This window comes from Microcaecilia unicolor, chromosome 2 (genome assembly GCF_901765095.1).
Source record: "Microcaecilia unicolor chromosome 2, aMicUni1.1, whole genome shotgun sequence".
NCBI lineage: Eukaryota > Metazoa > Chordata > Amphibia > Gymnophiona > Siphonopidae > Microcaecilia > Microcaecilia unicolor.
In genome coordinates this window covers 476,908,832-476,935,873 of record NC_044032.1, presented here as the reverse complement: position 1 = coordinate 476,935,873, position 27,042 = coordinate 476,908,832, and the positions used below count along the sequence as shown (strand labels likewise).

Below are 27,042 nucleotides of genomic sequence, written 5' to 3'. Positions count from 1 at the left end.
GTCAAGTCTGCATCTTTTAGAAATTTCTGCTGCTTATATTAAATCATAAAGCAAACCACTCCAATCACCCACTTAATTTGTGGTTTATGAGAGGGTTAATGAATACTTAAACTGCCCATCTGTACCTCATTGCAATCATGGGATCTTATTCTAGTGGTTGGAGCTTTTATGGAAGCGGCATTTAACCATTAGGGAGTGCGCCACTCAAATCCCTAACTTTGAAGACCACATTACTTGTACCAATCACCTTAGCCAGAGGAAACCATGAAACTTCAAGGACTGGTTCATCAGGACCCTCTACTTTCAATTCTTTCTCAGCAATGTAGTTATCTGAACTTGTCTCAGATTTCTACCAAAGGTTGTATTGGAATTTCATCCCAGCCCTTCACCCCTTCTTTCTTGCCCCTGGGACTGGGTTTGCAGAAGAAAAGCTTTACTTACTAGCCTTTATGCTGTACTTTGCAGATATTTTTGCCAGCTGGGTGGGGGAGGGGGAGTGCTGTGCACAATTATAAAATTTTCTGTTAGCTGTTCTAGTCTACTGGTTCCAGTACCTGGTCCTGGAGTCACTGCAGCCAGTCAGGTTTTCAGGATATCCACAATGAATATTCTTGAGAGAGATTTGGATACTCATTGTGGATATCATGCAAACCTGACTGGGGAGGGGGTGCCTTCAGTACCCAACTATGGGAACCACTGGTGTAGTCAGTATTGCACCCGTTCAAAATGTCCTGGGGAGAACAGTACTATAGAACAGTGTTTCTAAGTCTGACCTGGAGTGCCCCCTTGCCAGTCAGGTTTTTTAGAATATCCACACTGAATATGCATGAAGTTGATTTGAATACATTGCCTCCATTGTATGTAAATCTTTCATGCATATTCATTGCAGATATCCTGAAAACCTGACTGGCAAGGGGGTACTACAGGACTGACCGGCAATGCTTTTCTATAGCAGTGTTTTCTATCTACCCTGAAGCCATCATGACCCTATTGAAAAGTTCACAACTGTTACCTACAGTCCAAATAACCCAGGATTGTTGACATTTAAGCACATACTTTTTCATTGAGTCTGATTGTATCACTTTTTATTACCATAAAGCTATCTTACTACTGCTGGTCAAGGTTATACTTCATTCCCTAAGAGCCCCAGTAATGACCAGTGTAACCCCCTGTACAGCTTCAATAACAAATTTTTGTAGAGTTGCTATGTAGACTTCGGTGCACATATTCATTAGGCATGAGTTTATGGATACTTCCTCTTCTAAAGAGGTACCCTTTGTACAGGCAGTGCTATCCAAACCTTTTGCTGCTTAATAATAAATAAATAAATAAAAAGAGAAAATGCCTACTTCTGTCACATTATAAATAGGTTTGCCCACATTCAACCATCCCTCCACTGCAACAAACAGGGGACCCTCAGCTTGTAAGTCATCGAGTTTGCCAGCATCTCCCCTGCTTGTCTCTGGCAAAAGTGAAGTTGCATATCTGTACTGGACGTTCTCTATAGACAGCAAGGGAATTCAGCTATGCTATCCCTCCCATGTACCCCCTCAAAATTAATTTTAAAATGAAAGAACAAACAGGAAATAATGCCTTGCTTTGATATTGATTTGGGGAGGAGAGGGGGGAGGAAAACTGTTCTAGCATGGGAATGCCTGGGCAGACTTGGGGAAGCCTAAAAGGCTTTCCTGAGCTAGAGCAGAGCTCTGCGTAAATATGTTTATCAAGGAGATGTCATCAACTAGTGTGACTGCATTTCTCTGAAGTCTATGAAGAACCTTCATTAAGGATAAATAACTTTGCTTCCATATCATCAAGCTGATCAATCCATAGACTGGTGGGTTGTGTCCATCTACCAGCAGGTGGAGATAGAGAGCAAACTTTTGCCTCCCTATATGTGGTCATGTGCTGCCGGAAACTCCTCAGTATGTTCTCTATCTCAGCAGGTGGTGGTCACACACAGCAGCAGCTCTGGCTAGGCCTCCAAGCCTAATTCTTAGGTTTTGTTGAGTGCCTGGGGTTGAGGGCTCTTTTGAGCAAGTGCAAACCTGGTGGCGCCAGGTCCCTCCTTTTCTCCCCCCTCCCGCTGGCTCCGTTAAAAAAAAAAAAAAAAATTTTGAACGTCCTTAAAGGCGTTTATTTTGACGTTTATTTAAACGTTTATTGCAGCTACTCACTGGGACACCAGGTCGTTACAGCTCGGAGCGGCAAGCAGGTAATTTTTACCTTTTTATAGCGGGCAGGGGGTTCCCCGATTCTTCTCCTCGTGGCATATGGTGTCGGAGGGCGAGGGCGCAAAGAGTCGCTCCCCGGATCGCTTGAGCGCTTCTAGAGGGGATGCGGGGGTCTTAAAGCCTGATTCACCCTTGTTGGGTGACAGTTTCGTGACTGATGAATGTCCCGGTCCTTCCTCCGGCGTGGCGGTTTTTCCCGCCATAAACGCCCATCCCCCGCTCCTCGCCTCCGCCATCTTGGCCGGCCACGCGGCTCGGACGGCTTCTTCTTGGGCCGCCCTTGAGGTTGGAGACATTAATGCCATGAACGCCCTTAATTTGGGCGACGGCACCAAAGCGGCTAAAGTTAAGCGCCGTTCTTCCCGCGCGGCTCCTTCGCGGAGTGTCGCGCCGGACGCCATTTTGGATGCGCAGCATGTCTCTCCCCCGCTCTTGCGAGCGCCGGTTGAGGGTGCGTCTAGGGCTGTAGCCCAGGCTGCGGAAGTGCACAGTCTGGGGGGTTTCTCCCCCGAGTTTGTTTTGCTGCTGCATCAGGCCTTCCTTATGCAAAACGCTGCCCCTGCTCCCTCGTCTGGTAAAGAGGTTGAGGTTCCCAGAGGTAAACGCCCTCGGGTTGATTCCCAGGCCTTGGAGGACTTTGTCTCCTCCGATGTAGATGAGGGCAGCGTATCTGAGTTCTCCCAACGGTCCTTTGCGGATTCCTTGGAGGAGACGGATCCCCGCTCGGATGGAGCGGATGACCCCTCTGCAGCGTGGCTTTTTAGCTCAGAGGATTTGCCCAACCTGTTGATACAGGCCATGGACACTTTGAAGATTTCCTCTCCGGAGGATGTCTCTCCCTCAGCCCCTATTGGCTCTGCCATTATGCTGGGGACGAAGCGCCCGCCTAGAACCTTCCACGTGCATGATGCCATGCACACCTTAATTTCGGCTCAATGGGATGTCCCTGAAGCGAGCCTTAAAGTGGCTAGGGCTATGTCCCGCCTCTATCCTTTGACTAAAAGTGAACGTGAGGCCTATCTGTGGCCTACCGTGGATTCTTTAATCACTGCGGTGACTAAGAAAACGGCGTTGCCGGTGGAAGGTGGCACGGCCCTAAAGGACGCCCAAGACAGAAGATTGGAGGCGGCCTTAAGGTCGTCCTTTGAGGCAGCTGCTTTAAGTTTGCAGGCCTCAGTTTGCGGCTCCTATGTGGCCAGGGCGTGCCTGACTATGGTGCAGCGGGCTTCCCCCTCGGATCATTCTTTGAGGGCTGATTGGCCGGCCCTGGAATCGGGCTTAGCCTATTTGGCAGACTTGCTGTATGATGTCTTGAGGGCCTCAGCTAAAGGCATGGCTCAGACAATCTCTGCGCGGCGGTGGCTTTGGCTGAAACATTGGTCTGCTGACCACGCCTCTAAATCCCGCCTGGCTAGATTGCCTTTTAAAGGCAAGCTGCTCTTTGGGGTCGAGGTGGACAAAATCGTGACCGATCTCGGCACGTCTAAGGGCAAGAAGTTACCAGAGGTCAGGGCTTGGGCTAGTACTCGTCCCGGTACCTCCAGAGGACGGTTTCAGGAAGCCCGTCGGTACCGCCCGGGCAGGTCGGGTTCCTCTGCCCCCTCTTCCTTTAAGAGGAATTTCTCCCCCAAGCAGCATTCCTTTCGCAGAGACCGCCGTCCCGGAGGTGCTCCCTCCGGTCCTCCCCCAGGGTCTCGTACCCAATGACGGGGCCTTGGTCCACGCCCCAGTGCAGATTGGAGGACGGCTGTCCTCGTTTCTGGGCGAGTGGACCACAATAACTTCAGACGCTTGGGTGCTGGAAGTCATCAGAGACGGCTACAAGCTAGAGTTCTGCCGACCCTTAAGAGACGGGTTTGTACTCTCTCCCTGCAAGTCTCCGGTCAAAGCTGTGGCAGTGCAGCAGACTTTGGACAATCTGATCCGCCTGGGTGCGGTCGTTCCGGTGCCAGAAAGTCAGCTTGGCAAGGGGCGTTACTCCATTTACTTTGTGGTACCAAAGAAAGGAGGTTCTGTCCGGCCTATCCTCGACATCAAAGGGGTCAATCGGGCCTTGAAAGTGCGGCACTTTCGCATGGAGACTCTCTGCTCTGTTATAGCGGCAGTGAAGGCAGGGGAGTACCTGGCATCCTTGGACATCAAGGAAGCGTACTTGCATATTCCCATCTGGCCTCCTCATCAACGCTTTCTGCGTTTTGCAGTCCTGGGCCGACACTTCCAGTTCAGAGCCCTCCCGTTCGGGTTGGCTACTGCTCCGCGGACCTTTTCCAAAGTAATGGTGGTCATCGCGGCCTTCCTGCGAAAGGAAGGAGTACAAGTCCATCCTTATCTGGACGACTGGTTGATCCGAGCCCCCTCTTATGCAGAGTGCGGCAAAGCTGTGGACCGGGTAGTTGCTCTTTTGAGCTCCCTGGGATGGATCATCAACTGGGAGAAAAGCCAGCTGCGCCCGACTCAGTCCCTGGAGTATCTGGGAGTTCGATTCGACACCCAAGTGGGCAGAGTGTTCCTGCCAGACAATCGGATTGTCAAGCTTCAGGCTCAGGTGGACCAGTTCCTAGTAGCCTCTCCTCTTCGGGCTTGGGACTATGTGCAGCTGTTGGGCTCTATGACGGCCACGATGGAAGTAGTGCCCTGGGCCAGGGCTCATATGAGACCACTACAACAATCTCTGCTGCAGCGCTGGACTCCGATGTTGGAGGATTATGCTGTGCGCCTTCCCTTGGACCCAGCAGTGCGCAAGGCGCTGAGCTGGTGGATGCAGACAGACAAGTTGTCTGCGGGAATGCCTCTGGTGACCCCGGAGTGGATTGTTGTCACGACGGACGCCTCTTTGTCGGGCTGGGGAGCCCACTGCTTGGGAAGGACAGCGCAGGGGCTCTGGTCTCCTGCAGAGGCAAAGTGGTCTATCAACCTCCTGGAACTCAGAGCCATTCGGTTGGCGCTTTTGGAGTTCATCCCGGTACTGGTGTTGAAGCCTGTACGGGTCCTGTCGGACAATGCCACGGCTGTGGCCTATGTCAACCGCCAGGGAGGTACCAAGAGCGCCCCTCTAGCCAAGGAGGCTATGAATCTATGCCAGTGGGCAGAAGCGAACCTGGAGCAGCTGTCAGCGGCCCACATTGCCGGAGTCATGAATGTCAAGGCGGACTTTCTCAGTCGACATACCTTGGAGCCCGGAGAGTGGCAGCTATCTGCTCAGGCGTTCTTGGACATCACGAAGCGCTGGGGCCAGCCGAGCCTAGATCTGATGGCGTCATCGGCCAATTGCCAAGTGCCGCGCTTTTTCAGCAGAGGACGGGACCCTCGATCCCTGGGAGTAGATGCTCCTCTCCAACAGTGGCCGACTCAAGAGCTTCTCTATGTGTTCCCGCCCTGGCCCATGTTGGGCAGGGTGCTAGACCGGGTGGCAAAGCATCCCGGCAGGGTAATCCTGGTGGGTCCGGATTGGCCCAGATGTCCCTGGTATGCGGACTTGATCAGGCTCTCAGTCGACGATCCTCTGCGGCTGCCAGTGGAGCAGGGCCTGTTACATCAGGGTCCCGTGGTGATGGAGGATCCCTCCCCCTTTGGTCTTACGGCCTGGCTATTGAGCGGCAGCGTCTGAGAAAGAAGGGCTTCTCAGACAAGGTCATCGCCACTATGCTGAGAGCGAGGAAGCGCTCTACTTCTACTGCTTACGCCAGGGTTTGGCGTATATTTGCAGCGTGGTGTGAAGCAGGCTCACTTTCTCCCTTCACTGCTCCAATTTCTTCAGTGTTGGCGTTCCTGCAAGAAGGTCTGGAGAAAGGCCTGTCACTCAGTTCCCTTAAAGTCCAGGTAGCGGCTCTGGCTTGCTTCAGGGGCCGCCTGAAGGGTGCTTCCCTGGCTTCGCAGCCAGATGTGGTGCGCTTTCTCAAGGGAGTTAATCACCTGCGCCCTCCTCTGCACTCGGTGGTGCCTGCGTGGAATCTCAACCTGGTGCTAAGAGCATTGCAGAAGCCGCCTTTTGAACCCTTGTCGAGGGCATCTCTGAAAGACCTGACGTTGAAAGCAGTCTTTTTGGTGGCTATCACTTCAGCCAGAAGAGTTTCCGAGCTCCAGGCACTCTCATGTCGAGAGCCCTTTCTGCAGTTCACTGAGGCAGGAGTGACTATTCGCACAGTGCCTTCCTTCCTGCCCAAGATTGTTTCTCGCTTCCATGTGAATCAGCAGCTCTGTCTCCCTTCCTTTCGTAGGGAGGACTACCCAGAGGAGTACTCTGCTCTTAAATATCTAGATGTGAGACGAGTCATCATCAGATACTTGGAAGTGACCAATGATTTCCGGAAATCGGATCATCTGTTTGTCCTGTTTGCAGGTCCTCGTAAGGGTCTGCAGGCTGCTAAGCCTACAGTGGCAAGATGGGTCAAGGAAGCCATTGCAGCGGCTTATGTGGCCGCGGGGAAGGTGCCGCCTATCCAGCTGAAGGCTCACTCCACTAGAGCTCAGGCGGCCTCGATGGCAGAGGCCGGGTCCGTCTCCTTGGAAGAGATATGCAAGGCGGCAACTTGGGCTTCGGCTCATACATTCTCCAAGCATTACCGCTTGACTGTGGCTGCACGGGCGGAGGCCCGGTTTGGAGCTTCAGTGTTGAGGTCAGGGATTTCAATGTCCCGCCCTGGGTGAGTACTGCTTCGGTACATCCCACCAGTCTATGGATTGATCAGCTTGATGATATGGAAGGTAAAATTATGTATCATACCTGATAATTTTCTTTCCATTAATCATAGCTGATCAATCCATAGCCCCTCCCAGATATCTGTACTGTTTTTATTCTGGTTGCATTTCAGGTTCAAGTTTAGTCTTCAGTTACTTCAGAAAGACTTCGTGTTCAAGTTTTTTCACGTGGATTCTTCAAGAGTTGAGACGAGTTTGTGTTACAGTGAGCTGCTGCATTCCTCTCCCCTCCGTTTTACGGGGCTGGATTGAGATTTAAATTCTGCCGGCACTCCCTCCCGCTTCGTGCGGCTGTAGGACAGCTTTGTACCCCTCCCGCTTCGGCGGTGTTAGGGTCAGTCAGCTCCTCCCGCGGTTGCGGTTGCAGGATAAGCCAGATCCCCCCGCATCGGCGGGTGTGGTGTCCCTCCCCCGCTCCGCGGGGATGAGCTGGACGGATTCCCCTCCCCCACTTGTGTGGGGATGAGCTGGGTTAATTCCCCTCCCCCGTTTCGGCGGTGGTGAGCTGGGCAGAGTGTCCCTTTGTGGGTGTAATTCTCTAAGTGCTGAGTCCTGCGGATGGAGCTTTGATATCGACATACTGAGGAGTTTCCGGCAGCACATGACCACATATAGGGAGGCAAAAGTTTGCTCTCTATCTCCACCTGCTGGTAGATGGACACAACCCACCAGTCTATGGATTGATCAGCTATGATTAATGGAAAGAAAATTATCAGGTATGATACATAATTTTACCTTTCAGTCATCCCATAATGTTACAGCCTAGTACCCTTCACCACCTACCCCTGTTTCCTTTCACTGTTTTTTTCTTGGGGCCCTTTTACTAATGTGCACTGACAATTAGTGTGTGCTAAATGCGAAGAAGCCTATTTTATTCCTGTGGGCTTCATAGCATTTAGCACGCACTAATTGTTAGCGCACCTTGGTTAAAGGGAGCCCTTAGTGTTTTAGTACAGAATGATGGAGTAGCTTAATGGTTAGAGCAGTGGGATAAGAATCGCAAAGCTACTGTTTAATTCCTATTGCAGAATGTTGTAATCTTGAGCAAGTCCTTTAACCCTTCATTGCCTCAGGTACAAACTTCAATTTTAAACCCTCCAAGGACAGGAAAATACCTGAATGTAACTTGCGTTAACTGCTCCTGAAAAGGTATAAGCTAAATCCTTTTCCCTACTTTTCAACTATCCATTTGAAAGGCGGCATGATAGCGTTCGTTAACATGGACTGATCTGGTTCACACTGGGCCTCATTTTCAAAAGAGAAAAACATCTAAAAAGTGACATAAAACAGCATTTGGATGTTTTTCTGAGAAAAAAAAGGTCCAAATTGGTATTTTTGAAATCTATTGTTTAGATGTTTTTCTATGCTGTTCATCTGCAATATGTCCAAGTCTTAAAGGGCATATTAAGGGTGGAATTTGGGCGTTCCTAAGACTTGGACATTTTTCAGCCATAATGGAACAAATCAAAACTCTCCTGGACTAAAACTAAGATGTTTTGAGCTAGACCTGTTTTTATAATGAATAAGGCACCCAAAAGTGCCCTAAATGACCACTGGACCCAATTGGGGATGACCTCCCCTTACTCTCCCAGTGGTCACTGATCCCCTCCCACCCCCCAAAAATGTGTTTAGAAACAGTACTTGCCAACCTCACATGTTATACTCGGGTCCATTAGAGTAGCATGCAGGTCCCTGGTGTAGTCGAGTGGTGTGTGCAGTGCACTGCAGGCAGGTGGACCCAGGTCCCTACTTCCCACTACCTGTTAGACTTGTGGAAACTCTGAGCCCTCCAACGCTCACCAGAAACCTACTGTACCCATATATAGGTGCCCTCTTCACCCATGAGCGCTATTGTAGTGGTGTACAATTGGGGGGGGGGGGGGGCTCAGCAGACAAGGGAGCAATGGTGCGATGTGTACCTGGGAGCATTTATTTGAAATCCACTGCAGTGGCCCCCCAATTTGCCCTGTTGCTCTCCTGGAATGTCTGGGGGACTAGTCTACTAAAAATTCTGGCCCCTCCTACCTCATAAAGGCTTGATTTTCCACATTTTTCACTTGGATGGGTTTGTTGTTGTTTCAAAAATGGTAAAAAAAAAAATGTTCAAAGCACAAACCCATGTTCGAAACTGTTTCCAAAAGAAAAAGACATTTTCCTTTTTTCGAAAATGACCTCCTTTCCTAGTCTGATTTTGGATATTTTGTGCAAAATGTCCACAGTTGGATTTAGATGTCATATCAAAAATGCCCCTCGCTAAGGGCTAGAATCTCCAAAGTGCATTATTGTATTAGCACATACTAGCACTGTTAATTTTTTGAAATAGGTCCCACTTTATGCAACGGGACCTATGGTAAGTATTGCACATTAATGCATGTTAGTGCTCAGTAACATGACAATGCTTCATATTAAATATATCATATATGAAAGACAAAGATGGTCTTGGAATTTACTCAAATGAAATTCACTAGAAACTGATCTGTGCCAAAAGCATCTTATTGATGCTTTTCCTTCCATGTGTTGGGTATAAGATCAAAGCAAAAAGTGCTGCAAAAGCCCCTTGGTATGTTAACTACCTTGTTTGTATTTAGTTCCCTGTTGCTGGACAGGATTGCCTTCAAAATGAGTTATCCACCGATGGTTAGTGCAAACTAGTTGACTGGGACTCATTTTCGAAAGAGAAAAATATCCAAACAGTGTCATAGTAACAGAGTAGATGACGGCAGAAAAAGACCTGCACTGTCCATCTAGTCTGCCCAACAATTTAAACTCATATGTGCTACTTTATGTGTATACTTGACCTTGATTTGTTTCTGCCATTTTCAGGGCACAGACCGTAGAAGTCTGCCCAGAACAAGGCCCACCTCCCAACCACCAGCCCTGCCTCCCCCCACCAGATGTAGTAGTCATAAAGCACCATTTGGATGGATTTTGTCTCAAAACATCCAAATTGGTATTTTTGAAACCTGTTTTGCAGACGTCTATCTATGCATTTCAGCTGCAATGCGTCCAGATCAAAAGGGGGGCATGTTGGGGGGTGTTTCAAAGGCAGGATTAGGGTGTGCCTAACTCTTGGAAGTTTTACAGCCATAATCGAACAAAACCAAAACGTCTAGGGTGAAAACTTTAGTGTTTTGGTCTAGACCTGCTTATCTAACAAATAAGACACAAAAGGGTGCCCTACAGGTTCAGATGATCACTGGAAGGATTCAGGGATTACCCCCTCCCACCCCCCAAAAATGTGAATAAAAATAGTACTCCCCTCACCAGCCTCTATGAGAACCTCAGATGTTATAGCCAGGTCCATTAGAGCAGTATACAGGTCCCTGGAGTAGTCTAGTGCACTGTAGACAGGTGGACCCAGACCATACCTTCTCCTATCTGTTACACTTGTGGTGAAACTGTGAGCCCTCCAAAACTCATCAGAAACCCACTGTACCCACATATAGGTGCCCCCTTCACCCATAAGGGCTATTGTGGTGGGGTACAGTTGGGGGTAGTGGATTTTGGAAGGCTCAGCAGACAAGGGAGCAATGGTGAGATGTGTACCTGGGAGCATTTATATGAAATCCACAGCAGTGACCCCTAGGGCACTCCACTGCTCTCCTGGGATGTTTGGGGGACCAGTATGCTAAAATGTCTAGCCCCTCCTACATCCTAATGGCTTGGTTTTGTGCATTTTTTTGAAAGTGGCCTAAGGTAAATGCACAAAGCTCAAAACCTTGTTCAAAACGGTATTTAAAAAAATTTATGTTTTCCTTTTTTTGAAAATGCATATTTTTCCTATTTGGATTTGGTACATTTAGCGCAAAATGTCTAAACTCCAACTTAGATGCATTATCGAAAATGGCCGTGTGTGCTACTTTGGCAGTTGAGGTTTTGTGACTAAAAAATGTAGTGGTAAAAAGAGACTTTTGCACCGCAGTGAATAAAAATATTCTGATCCTATTTCAGTAAAACATATAAACTTGTAAATCCTGCCTATCTAAAGGTTCTTAAATTGGCCCATGCTCTGTATCTCCTAGTTATAAAATATAAGCCTGCAATGCCGTACCTGATATGCAGTTATTCTCGTGAAATAGAGCTTGAAGTAAGGGCCAAAAGCCTGTTAAGAGTAGAGCAATGTATATGTGTAAGGGTTTCTTTTGTTAAAGAATCTGTCTTCCATCTAGCTTTTCTTCCCTCCCCTCCATATGCTTCGATAGAAATTGGAGGGCAAAGGGAGATACCTAGAAAGCCGTGTATATTCAGGAACGAAGTCCCTATATTCCTTTTTTATTGTCCTCCCTCCATAACTGCTGGGATGAGATATGGCAGTCTCTAGCTGATGTGATTGTCAAGTTTCCTAATATATTAATTCTGGGTGATTTTAATGTTCATATTTACGACCCGCAACATTCTAGGACAGCACTCTTCATTACTGGCTGATCTAGGCCTTTGTCAATAAATATCTTTTCCAACTCATACTGAATGGCAAAACGGTGATTTTTGTTAGAGTAAATCCTGGGCAGGAAGGTGCTTTCTTCTTTTGCTGCAATACTAGTTTCTTGGTCCAATCATTTTCTTTTGTTATTTCATTTATCTCAGTTAAGTCTAGTTACTATTGATAGGCCTCCTTCATATGTCACTGGACGTATTCATCAGCTTGAGCCTGCTTCTCTGCCTCCTCTTTTCTCATGTCTTCCTCAGGACTTTATCTCCTACTCACTTAATGATCAGATTTGTTGGTGGAACAGACTTCTAGAAAAGGTGGTAGATGACATAGCTCAGATGCAACATTCTTCTGCTCATAAACATCCTTGGTGTCATAGAGATTTAAAACTGCAGAAGCAGCAAGTTAGATAAGCATTTTCTATTACCTTATATCTATGTAAACCACTGTTTTTATAATTATAAACTGAAGGTGGAAAAAAAATATATTTCCCCTAATTCTATAAACTTGTGTGTTCTATAAATGGCCCCTTAAGTTGTGCGTGCTAATTTTGCTAAACAGGGGCATATTTTATAACAGTGCACGTACATTTTGGAATGCCCATTTCCCCATCCATAACCACACCCCCTTTTGGCAGTGTGCATTAGAATTTAGACACAGTGCGTTACAGAATACGGTTAGCGGGTTGTGTGTGTAAGTTGTAATCAGGGGTGTAGCCAGACCTCGGCAGGAGGGGGACCAGAGCCTGAGGTGGGGGGCACTGTATAGCCACCTCCCCCCCCCCCCCGCCGCCGACCCTCCCCCGCCGCAACTGCAACCCCCCCCCCGCCGCCACCGCATCAGGTACCTTGTTTGCTGGCGGGGGTCCCCAATCCCTGCCAACTGAAGAGGAGTCTTCAGCGCATTACGTCCTGCATGGGGCTACATGCACGGTGCAGGACGTAAGGCGTCAGAAACAGATGATCACATAACGAAGGTGCCGGAGTCAACCGGCGCTGAAGACTCTTCGGCTGGTGGGGTTTGGGGACCCCTGCCAGCAAATGAGGTACCTGGTGGGGCGGGGGGGGGGGGGGTCAAATGTAGAGGGGGCCAGGGCATAATCTGTGGGGGCCCATGCCCCCGTGGCCCCATGCAGCTACGCCCCTGGTTATAATCACTGCCAATTAGTGCTCATTATTGCTTGTTAAGATCTGTTATCAATGCTGATTAGATTGTTAAGGCAATTAAGTTATGTGTGTTATAGAATACACTTGGAGTTCGGCACACAGAACTAGGCACAATATATAGAATCCAGGGTATAATGGCCACTGACCCATAATCCTGTGCATCCACCTTGATACCAGTACTAAGCCTTAACACATCGGCAGCATGATCTTTGCTTGGATTACATATTAGTTTGCCTCTAACAGAAGAAAATAAAAAGATAAGCCATTAAATATCCTTGGAATAGCTGCTGTCAAATTCCTCTAAAAATAACAGGAAGTATCTCGTATACTTCTCCACTAATATCTAGTAACAAGTGAGACCTCAGTACACCTGGACGCTAATGTTATTTTTCACGTCTTTAACTGGGGCAGTGTGTAATCATCATTGGTCTCACTTCCTTGAAAGGATTTTTTGGAAATTTTTTTTTTAAATCCTGAATCTTATATCTTATTCCTTTATTTACTTTTTTATACCTTTTATTTAACTTATTTTTTTACATATATAATTAAAAAATGTTGAGCACTTAGCTGTGGTCACAGGAAGTGAGACTAATGATTACACTCTACCCCAGTTAAAGACGTGAAAAATAACATTAGCGTCCGGGTGTACTGAGGTCTCCACCTTGTTAATAAACAAGATTAGCAGTATATATATATATATATATTACTGTAACACTGGACTCTTCAAGTATTTATGCAGATTTTATGTGTTAGAGCCACAGTTGTCTTTCTCACCTTGTTGATACTGAGTAAAAAATATATTTGCCACTAATATGAGATAAAAATGATAAATCATATAAGTAAAAATAATATTTATTACAATAGGAAAAATATAAAGGTTGGTTGCAGCTCTCAGTACAATGATGTTCTATATACATAAGACTACAAAAACAATCCAGCCAGAAAATCGGATGCAATTCCCTCTCCAAAGTCTACAGTTGGTAGAACAAAATTCCACCTAAAATCAAACTGAGGGGGGGGGTCTTTCACTAAGTGACGGGTAAACTCCACGTGGGCTTACTGCTTACTAATCAGGAACTACTACCGGGCCTACTGCAGCAGCACGGCGGTAGTTCCCACCCCCAGCAACTGCCATTTCAGGTGCTACAAAAATATTTTTTATTTTTGTAGTGCCAGTGTTTACCTGGCCATAATGGGGTAGTGCTGCTTGCTGCCCAGTTACCCACCAGGTTAGCACGGGAGCCCTTACCATCACCTCAATGGATGGTGGTAGGTGCCCTCCCCTGGAAATGGCCGTGCAGTATGTGGTTCACTTACTACAGCCTTTTACCCGCTGCATTAAAAGGGGGCCTCAACGTGTATCAAAAGCAAGCACTAAGGCCAGCATAGGCCCCCCTTTTACCGCAGGTTAGTAAAAGGAACCCTAAATGATTTTATTGGGTTTTATTATTAATAATGATGTTTGGTATATTATAAAAGAACATAAAATAAACAGTGGAGATGACAAATCACAGTATATCAAATCAAAGTCTTTATTCAAATCGACTCAACATTGGCTGTGTTTTGGCTGAAAAGCCTGTGTTGGCAGTCTGAAAATAACATATACCAAACCCAAACTAAGGGCCCTATTTACTAAGGTGTGCTAGTGTTTTTAGTGTGCACACAAAATTAACGCATGCTGTGTAGGTGCCCATAGGAGTATTGTGGGTGCCTACACAGCGTGTGCTAAAAACCATAGTATGCCTACAGTGCGGCTTAGTAAACAAGGCCCTAAGTAAAAGCAAGAAACATAAAGCCATCATATCAAACATATAAATGACAAGTGACCGACTCACCCACAAATGCGCAGTAGAGACTTCCTTCTCTGTCCCACCCTCGCGTCAAGACGTGATGACATCAGAGGGCAGAACAGAGAGGGAAATAGACGCTGCCGCTGGACACTGGAGGGAGATGAAACAACATCACTGGTGCACCAACCTCCACCCCCATCCCCGATGTCGTCACCGCCACTCCCGCCCCCCCTCCGTATCGGGCCCCCTGCACTGACATGACAGCGCCTCTCACATCCGTGTGGAAGCACTGCAGGCAGCAGCACAGCGATCTGCTGCTGGCTGCAGTGCTTTCACACGGAGGTGAGAGGCGCTCTCATATCAGTGCAGGGGGCCCAGCAAGGAGGGGGGAGGGAGCGGTGGCGAGGAGGGTAGCTGGACATGGGAGGAGGGCAGGAGGGGAGAGAGGAGGGTTGCTGGACATGGGGATGGAGCAGGGCAGAGAGGAGGGTTGATGGACATGGGGGGAGGGCAGGGGAGAGAGCAGGGTGGGGGGGAGGCCAAAGGAAAGAGGAGGGTTGATGGACATGGATCGGGGGAGGGGAGGGGAGGGCAGGGGAGAGAGGAGGTTTGCTGGACATGGATGGATGGAGGTGAGAATTATTACCTTTTGCAAAACACAAATCTCACCCATTTTAACGGGCTTAACGGCTAGTTTAAACATAAATGAACACCACAAAGCTAAGCTAAATGTACATATTTATAACAACAAAAAAGCTGACTAAATATGTAAACTCTATGGGGTCTGTTTACTAAGCCATGCTAGCGGGCTGTCCCCAACACTAATGTTGGCAGAACCAATTCACTATGAATTGGCTTCGTCAGCATTAGTACCAGGATAGCCGCTAACGCGGCTTAGTGAACAGGAGCATATATGTAAATCTGTATGGGTGCTATTCCCAAAAATCATAAATTAAAATATAGGTACTAAAACTTGAATACATTTATAAAAAGAAGAATAGACAAAATTAAGAACAATCATATATTAGTTTCTGTCTAAAGATATACACCAAAAAAAAAAAAAAAAAAAGGAAAGAAAAAACAGAAACACTGAAACCCCCCCCATGAAGACTAATAAAAACATACCTGAATAATAATGTTTGAAATGAAAAACAAGCACAATTGCACTCAGTCAATTTGAATAAAGACTTTGATTTGAAAATACTGTGTTTTGTCATCTCCACTATCAGTTTTATGTTCGTCATCTTTGTGAAGTTTTATTCTTCTTTTTTTGTTCCATTTGTGTTTTAAACGATGGCATAAATCATTCATAACGTTGCTCACAACGAGCACTATGTTCATTGAGCACTGCTTTTACACTGTCAGAAAAGCTTCCTAAGTATGCTTTTGCTGAAGGTGGGATCCTAGCTCTAGATGAATTTTTAATTTTGCCATGCGACTTAATAACTGACAAATTGGATACTTAGATCTGCATCATTAAAGTGGTCTTATACTAAGCTGTGGTAATGTTTTTAGCATGTGGTAGAAATCAGCTGGCGTTTACTGCCAGCTGATTTCTACCGCGAGCTAAAAACACTACCGTGGCTTAATAAAGTTTTTTTTTTTTGTAACGGCTACTTGTTAGTAGTCAGCTGCTTTCTTTATCTTGGATGCGTCACCTGGTGCAGCTATATTTGCTTCTCTTTCTCTGTTGGTGCATTATAAAACCTAAGTTCCTGCAAAGGTGCATACCAAAAAAAGTTTCTACATATGACTAAGAAGCATAGAGCCTCCATTGATTATAGCTGTCAAATAATCACTAACCATAGGAGTCAGCTCTGTGGGTGCTTGAGCACCCCCAATATTGAGAGAATTCCTTGTATGTGCCCAGGGAGGGGTTATTGCCATTGGGCTTAGCACCCCCAATAATTCTGAAAAGTTGGCTCCTATGTCACTAACAGTGGATGATTAGCTCTCTTATCTATAGATCTGATGCATTTTTCAGTTTTTTTTTTTCATCTAGGGAAATGTTTGCACTGGTTAAAACAAGTCATATTTTTTGGGGTGTGCCACTGTTAATGACTTCTCTAACCACAGTGCTGCCTATTATTTTGTCCTATACTAGAATATTGTCTTTTGTTTTAATGTTATCCTGGACTCATGCATGCTTTAGTTTTATGATTTATAAGCTGATCAACTCTAGAATAAAATGTAGAGAAAATGAGATTTGAAACCTATAAAAATGTAGATTATCTACGAGTCAACAAAGATCTGTTTCATCAAAGGTTCCAGTTCCTACGCCCCTGTCAGAAATAGAGATATAGGATTAGATTCAGTAAATGGTGCCCGAATTTGGATGCTGAAAAAAAATGTGCACCAATTGTTATTCTATAAATGGTACTCTTAGTTAGATGCTGTTTATAGAATAGCGAGCAGTGCCAGGATCCATTCTTGGGATTTATACCAACTGAAACCTGGTGCAAATCCTTGTATATAAATTAGGCGCAGATCCCCCAAATTCTATAATGCTGTGTGCATCTTTAGTAAAAGCCCCTGACCCACCCATGCCCCTTCCATGGCCATGCTCCCTTTACAGTTACACACTATGGATCCACCTAATTCTATTTATGGTGCCTAAAAACTTGGCACCTATGGAAACACGCTTAGGCTTAGTCTATAAGGCATGCCTAAATTTAGGTGCGGTTTACAGAATATGCCTAAGCCCAGCCACATGACTAGAATTTAGGCACAGCAAATTACACCAATGAAAACCTGGTGTAAATGCCCACACCTAGCTTTAGGGGTGGAGGGCCAGATTCTATATATGATGCCTAAAGAATTTATGCAGTAAACATTTCTGCCTAAGAGTGTTCTGTAAGCGATGCCTAGATTTAGGTGCAGTATATAGAATTTGCTTAGTTAATATCCCAGCGCTTAAAACTACACATGACCATTTACACCAATGAAAATGTGGCGTAAATCCCTGCATGTAGATTTACGTACACTAGGCCATATTCTTTAATATTCGGAAAGTTCATGAAAGACCCATTTCCCTGCCTGTAGAAGCGCCCCTTTTGAACTGCACACATTAGAATTTAGGCACAGTTCATTACAGAATCTGCTTAGTGAGTTATGCATGTAAATTCAAATTATTGCCAATTAGTGCTCATTATTGCTAGTCAAGTGCTGTTGAGTACACTGATTGGCTTGTTAAACCAATTAAATTCTGTGCATTGTTACAGAATACGCCTGGATTTTGGCACGGATCTCTAGGCATGCTATATAGAATCTGACAGGGACTGGGTTATTCTGTAACACTGTGCATACATTTTAGGAACGCCCATGACCCGTGTATGCTCCTTCCATAGCCATTCCCCCTTTTGGGATCCACACGGTAGAATTTATGCAGACTATGTTCTAGAGTATGCTTAGTGAGTAGTGCACACAAATTCTAATTAGTGCTGATAATTGCTTATTAACATCCAATTTATCGGTGTTGATTGGCTTGTTAACCAATTGAGTTGCGTGTTCAAATCAGAATAGGCCTAGATTTGCATATTCAACTCTAGTCGCACTGTATAGAATCTGGGCCTATAAGATTTGCACATGAATCTTTATAGAATAGCATGTAGCAAGATCCACGCACAAATCCAAATTGTTGCCAATTAATGCCAATAATTGACTGTTAATGCTCAATTATTGGTGCTGATTGGCTCATCCAATTCAATTGCGTGTGTAATATTTAGCGCCATATATAAAATCTGGGGGCTGGGAAATAAAACTCCTTGAGAATCAGTTACAGAATGGTTCTAGACAGTGTCTATAGAGAGGGAAAAGACATTGCAAAGAAGATTTTTTAATTAACTGATAAATGTAGAGCGTAGAGCACGTCAAGAGCATCCAGTTTCCAGGGCACACAGGCGCTGTCAAGGCATCTTCTGCCCTCTGTGCCAGTCCAATGTCAGGTGTTCCTTGGTCAGGCTACACATATCGGTCCGAAGGGTTCAGTCTGCCATTGTTCTCCTTCATAGGTCTAAAGGAAGAAACAAATGGGCACACAATGAAGCTACTAAGCAGTAAATTTAAAATAAACTAGAGAAAATATTTCTTCACTCAAGGTGTAATTGGACTCTGGAATTTGTTGCCAGAGAATATAGTAAAAGAAGTTAATTTAGCAGGGTTTGAATAATTTCCTGAAAAAAAAGTCCATAACCCAAACGGACTTCCGACAACACACACACACACACACACACACACACACACACACACACACACACACACACACACTCACACACTCACACACTCACACACTCACACTCTCTCTCTCTCTCTCTCTACAATCAGGTAGGCTGAGTAATATGAGAGACTAACCGATATTAGTTCTCTGGCTACTTTGGTTCATGACTAACTTTTGCAACTGAAAACTCACTTATTTGGATCGGCCTACTCCCCCTGCACTCTTACCGATTAATAGTCCCACTTACCTATCCCGATACTGTATTGCCCCCTCCTTTTCCTTGCCTAATTGTCTCTTACCATATCTCTTATTGTATTGTCATTTTACTTAATCCTATGTGAGCCACATTGTGCCTGCATGCGTGGGAAAATGTGGGGTAGAAATGTACTATAAATAAATATACTTATCATTGGAAATGCAAAATCATCATGTCATAACATATTTCATTGGGGTTACAGGTTCCTCAAATTATAATTGCAGATTCGCATTTTTACTTAACATCAGCAAAGCCATTCTGGTTTGCGAAATCGTCTTCCCAGTAACCATATTTCTGTTCACCTGCTTCCATGATTACCAGAGGTTATCAGAAAATTCCCCTTAGATTAGCAAAGTTATAAACCATATTCTCCTGTAAAGCATATTTCTATTATTTCTCCATGTCAGCTCATTTTGCTCTTTCATAAGTAGAAAAGGGACTTGAGATTCTGTGTCACCCTTGTTAACTAGCTTCTCAGTGACTTGCCCCCTCGACCTGTACTGTGAGGCCTAGCTTTACTCATAACGGTCAGGCTACCAACCTAGTCCCTATCCTTTGGGTTCAGGTCCAGCATGTCCCGTATCTACAATAAAGAATACAAAAATATGCAAGACAATCTCCCTGGAAAGATTGTGAAGCTGCTGACCTCTTCCGGCAGTGACAATACTGCTTGCAGCGTTTCTTTCTGGAATCTGAAATGAAATGAAAGGCAGTGACCACACCAGGATGATAGATTCATTTATGAATAAAAATAACCACAGGAAGAATCACTTGACTTCTTCCATCGCCCAAACGTTATGTCAATGTGTAAGTCCGGTGTAGAGCAATCAACTAAGTAACAATATGCCAAAATATTAACTGTGTATAGAGCTCTATACACAAATAAGTAATATTATTATTTAAAACTTATAGCTTGCTGTATCCAATAATCAAAGCGAATTACAATTTAACATACATAATCAATTAAAAGAAAACATTGCAAAGCTAATGCATTACAAAAATTAAAGTAAAAGCAAAAAAAATTATAACACTATAAATATACATCTATCATAACAAATCATTGCTCATAATGCAACTTCTGTGCTTTAAATAATTAATGTTCTTCTCTAAGGGGTCCTTTTACCAAGCGGTGGGGAAAAAGGGCCCTGCGCAAGCGGCAGGGGCTGTTTTTCCTGCGTGCCAGGATCCTTTTTACCAGGGGTGTAGCCAGACTACGGTGGGAGGGGGGGTCCAGAGCCCGAGGTGAGGGGGTACATTTTAGCCCCCCCCCTGTGCCGCTGACCCCCCCGCCATTGCTGACCCCCCCGCCATTGCCGACCCCCCCATTGTCGACCTGCCGCCACCTTTCATGACCTCCCGCCCTCTCGACCCCCCCCTCCCACCGCGAACCCTCCCCCACCGCTTACCTTTGCTTTTGCTGGCGGGGGACCCCAATCCCCGCCAGCCGACGTCCTCTTCGTCCTGCAGTCAGTGCAAAAGTCTTCATTCTGTTGCATGCTGATGTCCTGCACGTTGTACGTGCAGGATGGGCCTTCGTTCTGTTCTCTGAGTCTGACATCAGCATGCAACAGAATGAAGACTTTTTTGCACTGACTGCAGGACGAAGAGGACGTCGGCTGGCGGGGATTGGGGTCCCCCGCCAGCAAAAGCAAAGGTAGGCGGCGGCGGAGGAGGGTTCATGGGGGGGGGGGGGGTCCAGGACGAAATCTACGGGGGCTCAGGCCCCACGTAGCTATGCCACTGCTTTTTACTGCAGTGGGTAAAAAGACCGCAGGCACACATGGCCAGGACTCCTACACTAACCCAGTGGTAAGTGGGCAGCGCACAGCGATACCCGATTACTGCCACGCAAGCCGTTTCCGGGGGGGGGGGGGATTCTTTTCCCTCCCCCCTCCCCGCGGAAATGGGAGCACTTGGGGTGGACTACCACCGGTAGTCCCAGAAGAGCGAGTGGTAAGCTTACTGCCACTGTGTAAAAGGGCCTCTTATTCAGGTAGACCTGGGGAAAGACACTGCTTATCCCTGGAGGCAGGTAGTAGAGAGTTTTGGTACTTTTTGGGACTCTGCCAGGTGCTTGTGACCTGGATCTGGCCCCAGCTGGAAACAGGATACTAGGCTAGATGAAACAATTGGTATGACCAATATCGCAATTGTTATGTAATTCTAATATTCAGCCTTAATTGTACCTTTGCCCTCCCAAAATATTTTAATATTTTTAATATCATCCCTTTTCAAAAATATTCTTCACTATAGCAATAATTTCAGAGAGACTGTATTCCTGCTGCTGATGGGTCTTTGCAACTGGTGTGTGTCTTTTTTTCCCTCTAGCAAACAAAACAAAACAACCCTCCACTCAAAACACCCCTGCTTACATTTATGAAGGATGATGGACGTGACTACCACAATAATCAGAAGGATAAGGCAAGCCCCTGCTAAAGGAACCAAGATATACAATTCACAGGGGATATTCAAGACTCCTTTCTCCCTGGGATCTGAAAGAGAAAATGATCAACAGGTCAAAAGATTGAGGAAATCAGCTATGCCCCGGTATAGATTCCCGTATGCATAAGAAATCCTCCCCTCTCCCGTGTACGAACTCGGCCCACATCCATTTATTTCTCTCGTGCAATGCAGGACTCAATCGCTGTGCATCGATCGGGGCACAACATATTGCGGGTTGCACTGATCGGTATTATCTAAATCCAGGCTTCCTTCTGCAACTCTGCACAGAGCGTTGTCCACGTAGGGTTTTCAGGAATCCCTAAAATGCTGGTAAAATCCTTTTGAAAAAGAAGGCGCGTCACGATAAGGCTTATAAATATGAAATTCAGGGATAGGGAGTGTGCGTTTTCTCCCTTGCTCTGTACCGAACTTGCGTCCTACCTGGCGGTTTCGCACGGGTGCAGTTCTTCCTGCTTTCGGCGCTGCTGGGCTTTGGACCCACAGTTGCCACAGTTGTGCTCGTCCTGGTCGTTGGGACTGGGAAGAAAAATATTTTAGGAAGGTACAAAAAAAAAAAGCGACTTTTCCATTTTTCTGTTTGTTACTTCTCACTTTCTCTAGGATCATATATAATTGGCGTAGCTAAGGTTAAGGATTACACTTTAGGAGAAATCGGCTTGCAGGTGGAGTAATTTTCATCTGCACTTACATTTCAATCTGCACTTACCTTCACTCCAATTAATTTTCACCCTAAAAACAACCGCTTATTTTCTCTGCTTTTCAATGCGCTGCCTATCAAGTGTATGTGGACTTTTTTTTCTCTCCCTTGTGCGATAAGCAGGACTCCCTCCTCTTATTTGAACCTTATTAATAAACCAAAAAGTTTGCTTCCAAAAGGAGCAGCTCAGTTCGCTCAATGCACAATCGTCACAAAGTATCGCGGTTGTCGCATTGTTAATCCATTTGAATATGTAGAAACCAGTGGCTTGAGCACTGAAAAATGTCGGGGGGGGGGGGGGGGGGGGGATACCGTACGATCATCTCCGTCCTTCTCCCAGGAAGGCACAGAGCTGGTGATGACAGTACATAACTTGTAACTAAAAAGCGCATCTATGCTTTAACCCGTACAGACTTCGGCCACTGATTGAAGGCATGTTTTATTTTTTTTACACGTGTACATCCACTGAAAGTTCGTTACCATCTTGGCTTCCCTGAGAAAATCATTGTTATTCTACTTTTCCTTCAATTTAATTTAATTTAACATGTATAAACTTCACCACACCCTAGGAGAGGATCTGAGTGGTGAACCCCCCCCCCCCCCCCCGCCCCCAGCCTAATAGAAACCAATAAAATAATCAGTAATACAAATAAATTAGTTATTAACGTGCAATTTTGGGTGGGATACCGAATGGACATGGAAAGAAAATCAACTGTTAAATCTTCCCAAAACACAGAATAAATATGATTTTTGGTGGATCATCTGGTCTCCCTTGCGTTTTTGGAAGTGCCAACCCTTCTACCTTACGCCTTGTGGTTTCCTCTTGTAGGGACTGGTGTTCCTCCACTTCAGACTGGTTGATCTTCTCACAAAAAATGACCACAGTGTAGCAAATTATATACACACAGTGGTAGGTGGCAGCTTTTAACTGGACAAACTATTTTTACTTAGCTTTAGAAATGTACCCAGTTAGCTCAATAAAAACATATTACCTCTGTTTTTGTTTGTTCATTTGCTTATTTTGGATTTGTTTACTGCCTTTTTGAAGAAATTCTTTCAAGGCAGTGTACAGCTATTAGGTTGGTGACTCCAGAGATAAATTAAACTGCTGTAAATTTATAACACCTTCTTAGTAACTTCCTTCTTTAGCAGAGATCTATGTTCCACATATCCAAGCACAAACTTGCAGTGGGTAACAAACGAAAATAAAATTATAAAAATAGTATACAAAAAACAAAACAAAACAGTAAAAGCAAACACCAACCACCTTATTTGTGCACAAGGGACACAGCCATCTTTAGGCAACAATAAAATGTGAGGAAATGCCAGGGGCAGAAGGGTCAGCAGACTACCAAAGGGAAGCTGAATTGTTAACAAAAGGGCCGCTGTCCAGCTCATTCAAAAATCCAACCCAGGAAGCAAGGGAACTAGGACAATATCAACCTGGATTTCTAATTCATACCTGTCAGACATTCACTAAGCAAACCTTTTTTTTTCTTCAGCAATCACAACTAGCAAGTCCGTCCACAATTATTATTATTATAAGGTTGTTTTTGAGACCTTTCATCTTAAGTAATTCTTTTTATTAAAATATAACATAGTCATATTTGGATCCCTAATGATACAAGACAAATATCAAGCACAATTATTAGACAATTAGGCATATTTTCAAAGCACTTAGCCTTCCAAAGTTCCATAGGTTTCTATGGAACTTTGGAAGGCTAAGTGCTTTGAAAATATGCCTCTAATAATGTTACATCAAGCCTTAAGAACCCTTTTCTTTTGTTGGAAAGACCTTACCAAAGTAACGTATTTAACTTGGTGGAATTCTGTGTGTATATTAGCTAAATATGAATATGCTGCGGCTGAAAAACATAACTCACTTGTTAAATACAATAAAATATGGACTTCTTTACTAGATCAACTACATAATAACCTCTCTTAGAGTTGAATTTATGTATGATCATGACTTGTTATAGCAATAATTCTTGTATAATCTTAGTCTGAACATGTATGCTGATGCTTTGTTATTGTTAATCTGTTATACTGGTTATTTACTTTTATTTTAGCCATTTGTTATTGACTACAAAACACAATAAAAATATTGGAACAAAAAAAAAAAAATGAACGTTGAAAATACAACCCAGCAGATCAAATTTGGACTTGGGGCTTCTTTTGTCATTTACCATGTTCTAGAACTTAAACATGTAAATTCCCCTTACAGGAAAAAAGAAAACAAACAAACTTCAGAGAATTATATATATATATATGATTATATTAAGATAATTTATGCTGCTCCTATACTGTCACTGACACTGAGTTACTGGCACAGGAGTTTTTAAAGGGATTTGAGAAAATAGTCACTCTACCTAGAAAAGTTTCACTAGGAAGGGATTTCCCTGTATCACTGGTTTATATGTATTTCTCCTTGCTGGTGTGTAGTGTTATAGAGCCATACCTGGGTAGTACAGTGGGATGCCAGGACTGAAATGAATCTCAGCGTTATAGATGGACAGGCAGTAATAGGTGCTCTCTTGGCTATGATCAAATTTTTTGAACTCTAAGGTGTATCCATTCGAGTCCTTTTGACTTCCAAAACGTTCATCGTTTCTTGAAGACGGTATTTTCTTGCCCAAGGAATTTAGATAGAACAGGAATACGGGCCGCTCGTTGGTGTTTTTCTGATGGAACCAGTACACCCCTTGATCCAGAACTGTGGGATTCTTGGAGGAACATTGCAGCTTCCCAAAGCCTTCCTGCAAGATTTTGGACTTTTCCTCCAAACGGAGCTGCTGGGAAGTGCCTGTAACAAAAAGCAGATATCAAGACAATCCATCACAATAATTATCAGCACAGCTGTCGGGTAGCACATTGGAAAGATCACAGAACTGTGATTCTGGAGACCATTCACCATTGACTGCATAATCTTGAAAAAGTCACATAGTCTTGTGCTCAAACTTAGACAAGGGCAGTGGGGGAGGGGGAGGCACGATAATAAAATGAATTATCTTTTAAAACATCCTACAAGTTAATAGTGCTATGAAAATATTATTTGCGTATGTGATGCCCAAGACACGTGCAGATAGACATTTATTTAATAATTCATATACCATACCCTATCATAAGTACATAAGTATTGCCATACCGGGATAGACTGAAGGTCAATTAAGCCCAGAATCCTCTTTCCAACAATGGCCAATCCAGGTCACAAATACCTGGCAAGATCCCAAAACAGTACAATACATTTTATGCTGCTTATCAAGCAGTGAATTTTCCCCAAGTCCATTTAATAATGACGTATGAACTTTTCTTTTAGGAAGCTATCCAAACATTTTAAAACCCCGCTAAGCTATCTGCTTTTACTACATGCTCTGGCAGTGAATTCCAGAGTTTAATTACATTCAACTTCACTGTTTTTTTTTAATGAAAAATAGGGCAATTGCATTATTACTTCACTGTGCAGAAGAAGTCAACAGCAACAAAAATGGTGATACCTTTTTATAGGACTTTTTACTGTATTCAATTAATCCCCTAAAAAGATGTCATTATACATATGCATTTGAACTTTATTTGTGTGTAAAAATACATTTGATCCTGGAGGCACTTGAAAAGAAATTGCAGCATTTAAGAAGCTTTGGCTGCAACATTTCTGGAAGCAAAGACTTTTCTTTCATGGTCTTTAACATTACTTTCTTCACATACATTTCTGATCTGAAGAAGGATTACCTTCAAAAACTAATCAAAAATGTATTAAGGTAATCCAATAAAAAAAGATATCTTATTTTCTATGTTTTGTTTTATTTCTATTTATTACCTTTAAAAGTGGAGTAACACGGCTACCACATCACTTCACAAACATTAACATTCACTTGCAGTAATTACAGTGCTTCCACCTATCATAGCAAACTGTGATTAAAAACATATTGCAGTGCATTGTACATTAACATAAGTACGTACGTACATAAGTATTGCCATACTGGGACAGACCAAAGGTCTATCAAGCCCAGCATCCTGTTTCCAACAGTGGCCAATCCAGGTCACAAATACCTGGCAAGATCCCAAAAAAGTACAAAACATTTTATGCTGCTTATCCCAGAAATAAGCAGTGGATTTTCCCCAAGTCCATTTTAATAATGGTCTATGGACTTTTCCTTTAGGAAGCCGTCCAAACCTTTTTAAAACCCTGCTAAGCTAACTGTCTTTACCACATTCTCTGGCAATGAATTCCGGAGTTTAATTACTTACAATGCACTATGGCCAACCATTTTTATAGTGGACAATATGCTAGCTCCTAGTCTATATGTTGAAGAGAGGGATTCCTTCACTGCCTCACAGCATGCACAATATGGTATGAATCGCTGAAATACTTACACAGCAGCAGGTTCAGGAAAAGGAGGGCAGAAATGAGTTTTGCCATTGTATCACAGACAAGAGAAGGCAGATTTTCATCACAATGTTCAGTGACTGCCCAGGGTGCTGCAGTAGATCTGCTTCAGGGACCCACTTGTGTGTTTTTTTTTTTTTTAAAGGATGTGATGTCACTTGCTTTAGAGCTAAAGCTGCAAAGAAAAAGGGGAGCTTACTCAGCTTGAGAAGAGCAAAAGGGCAGTCTACATCCTAAAAATAAATGTGCTCATATCTTTACATGTTTTTTAGGGTTGCATTATCCTTAGTACCATTGTAGGTTGCTTTTCAGCCACACATGATATTCAAAAGAGGACGTACTCCCATTCTCTAACAAAGGAGTTAAATGTAGCTTATTCTGCAACTATCATGGTTGACCAATCACCGTTGATTATGTCTTGGGAGTTTCCACCTACCTTCTTTTTGGTTGCTATTTGTATCCCACAAACATTCTCTTCTTTTCCTTCTGATAGGAATTCAGGTAAGTTCTGGGATGGGGAAGGATACAGGGGGATGCTTGTATGTAGCACTTTATTTTGTAGCAAAAAAAAAAAGGAGTACATTTTTTGTTCTCTTTGTATTTGCAATACTGTAGACGTTAAAAATGATTTTGTTCTATGTTTTGGTTACATTTCCCTCATTTTAATACTTTAATCTCCAAGTGGAGGAGTAGCCTAGTGGTTACCATT

At 44.3% G+C, this 27,042-nt stretch overlaps 1 protein-coding gene and 1 long non-coding RNA gene across 2 annotated transcripts; one reads left to right on the top strand and one right to left on the bottom strand.

Moving 5' to 3' along the window:
• The first annotated feature begins 545 nt into the window (after window positions 1-545).
• Window positions 546-19,195, top strand: LOC115461327. The gene is made up of 3 exons (XR_003940692.1): window positions 546-557; window positions 6,838-6,844; window positions 19,113-19,195. It is a non-coding gene; the product is annotated as an uncharacterized LOC115461327 (long non-coding RNA).
• Window positions 18,005-26,413, bottom strand: CD8A (CD8a molecule). The gene is made up of 6 exons (XM_030191044.1): window positions 26,321-26,413; window positions 24,408-24,752; window positions 21,673-21,768; window positions 21,162-21,281; window positions 19,436-19,481; window positions 18,005-18,329 (listed from the first exon to the last, which is right to left on the bottom strand). Exons 1-6 carry the CDS (start codon window positions 26,364-26,366, stop codon window positions 18,278-18,280), a joined length of 705 nt encoding a protein of 234 aa, XP_030046904.1. The 5' UTR covers window positions 26,367-26,413; the 3' UTR covers window positions 18,005-18,277.
• Window positions 26,414-27,042: the final 629 nt, after the last annotated feature.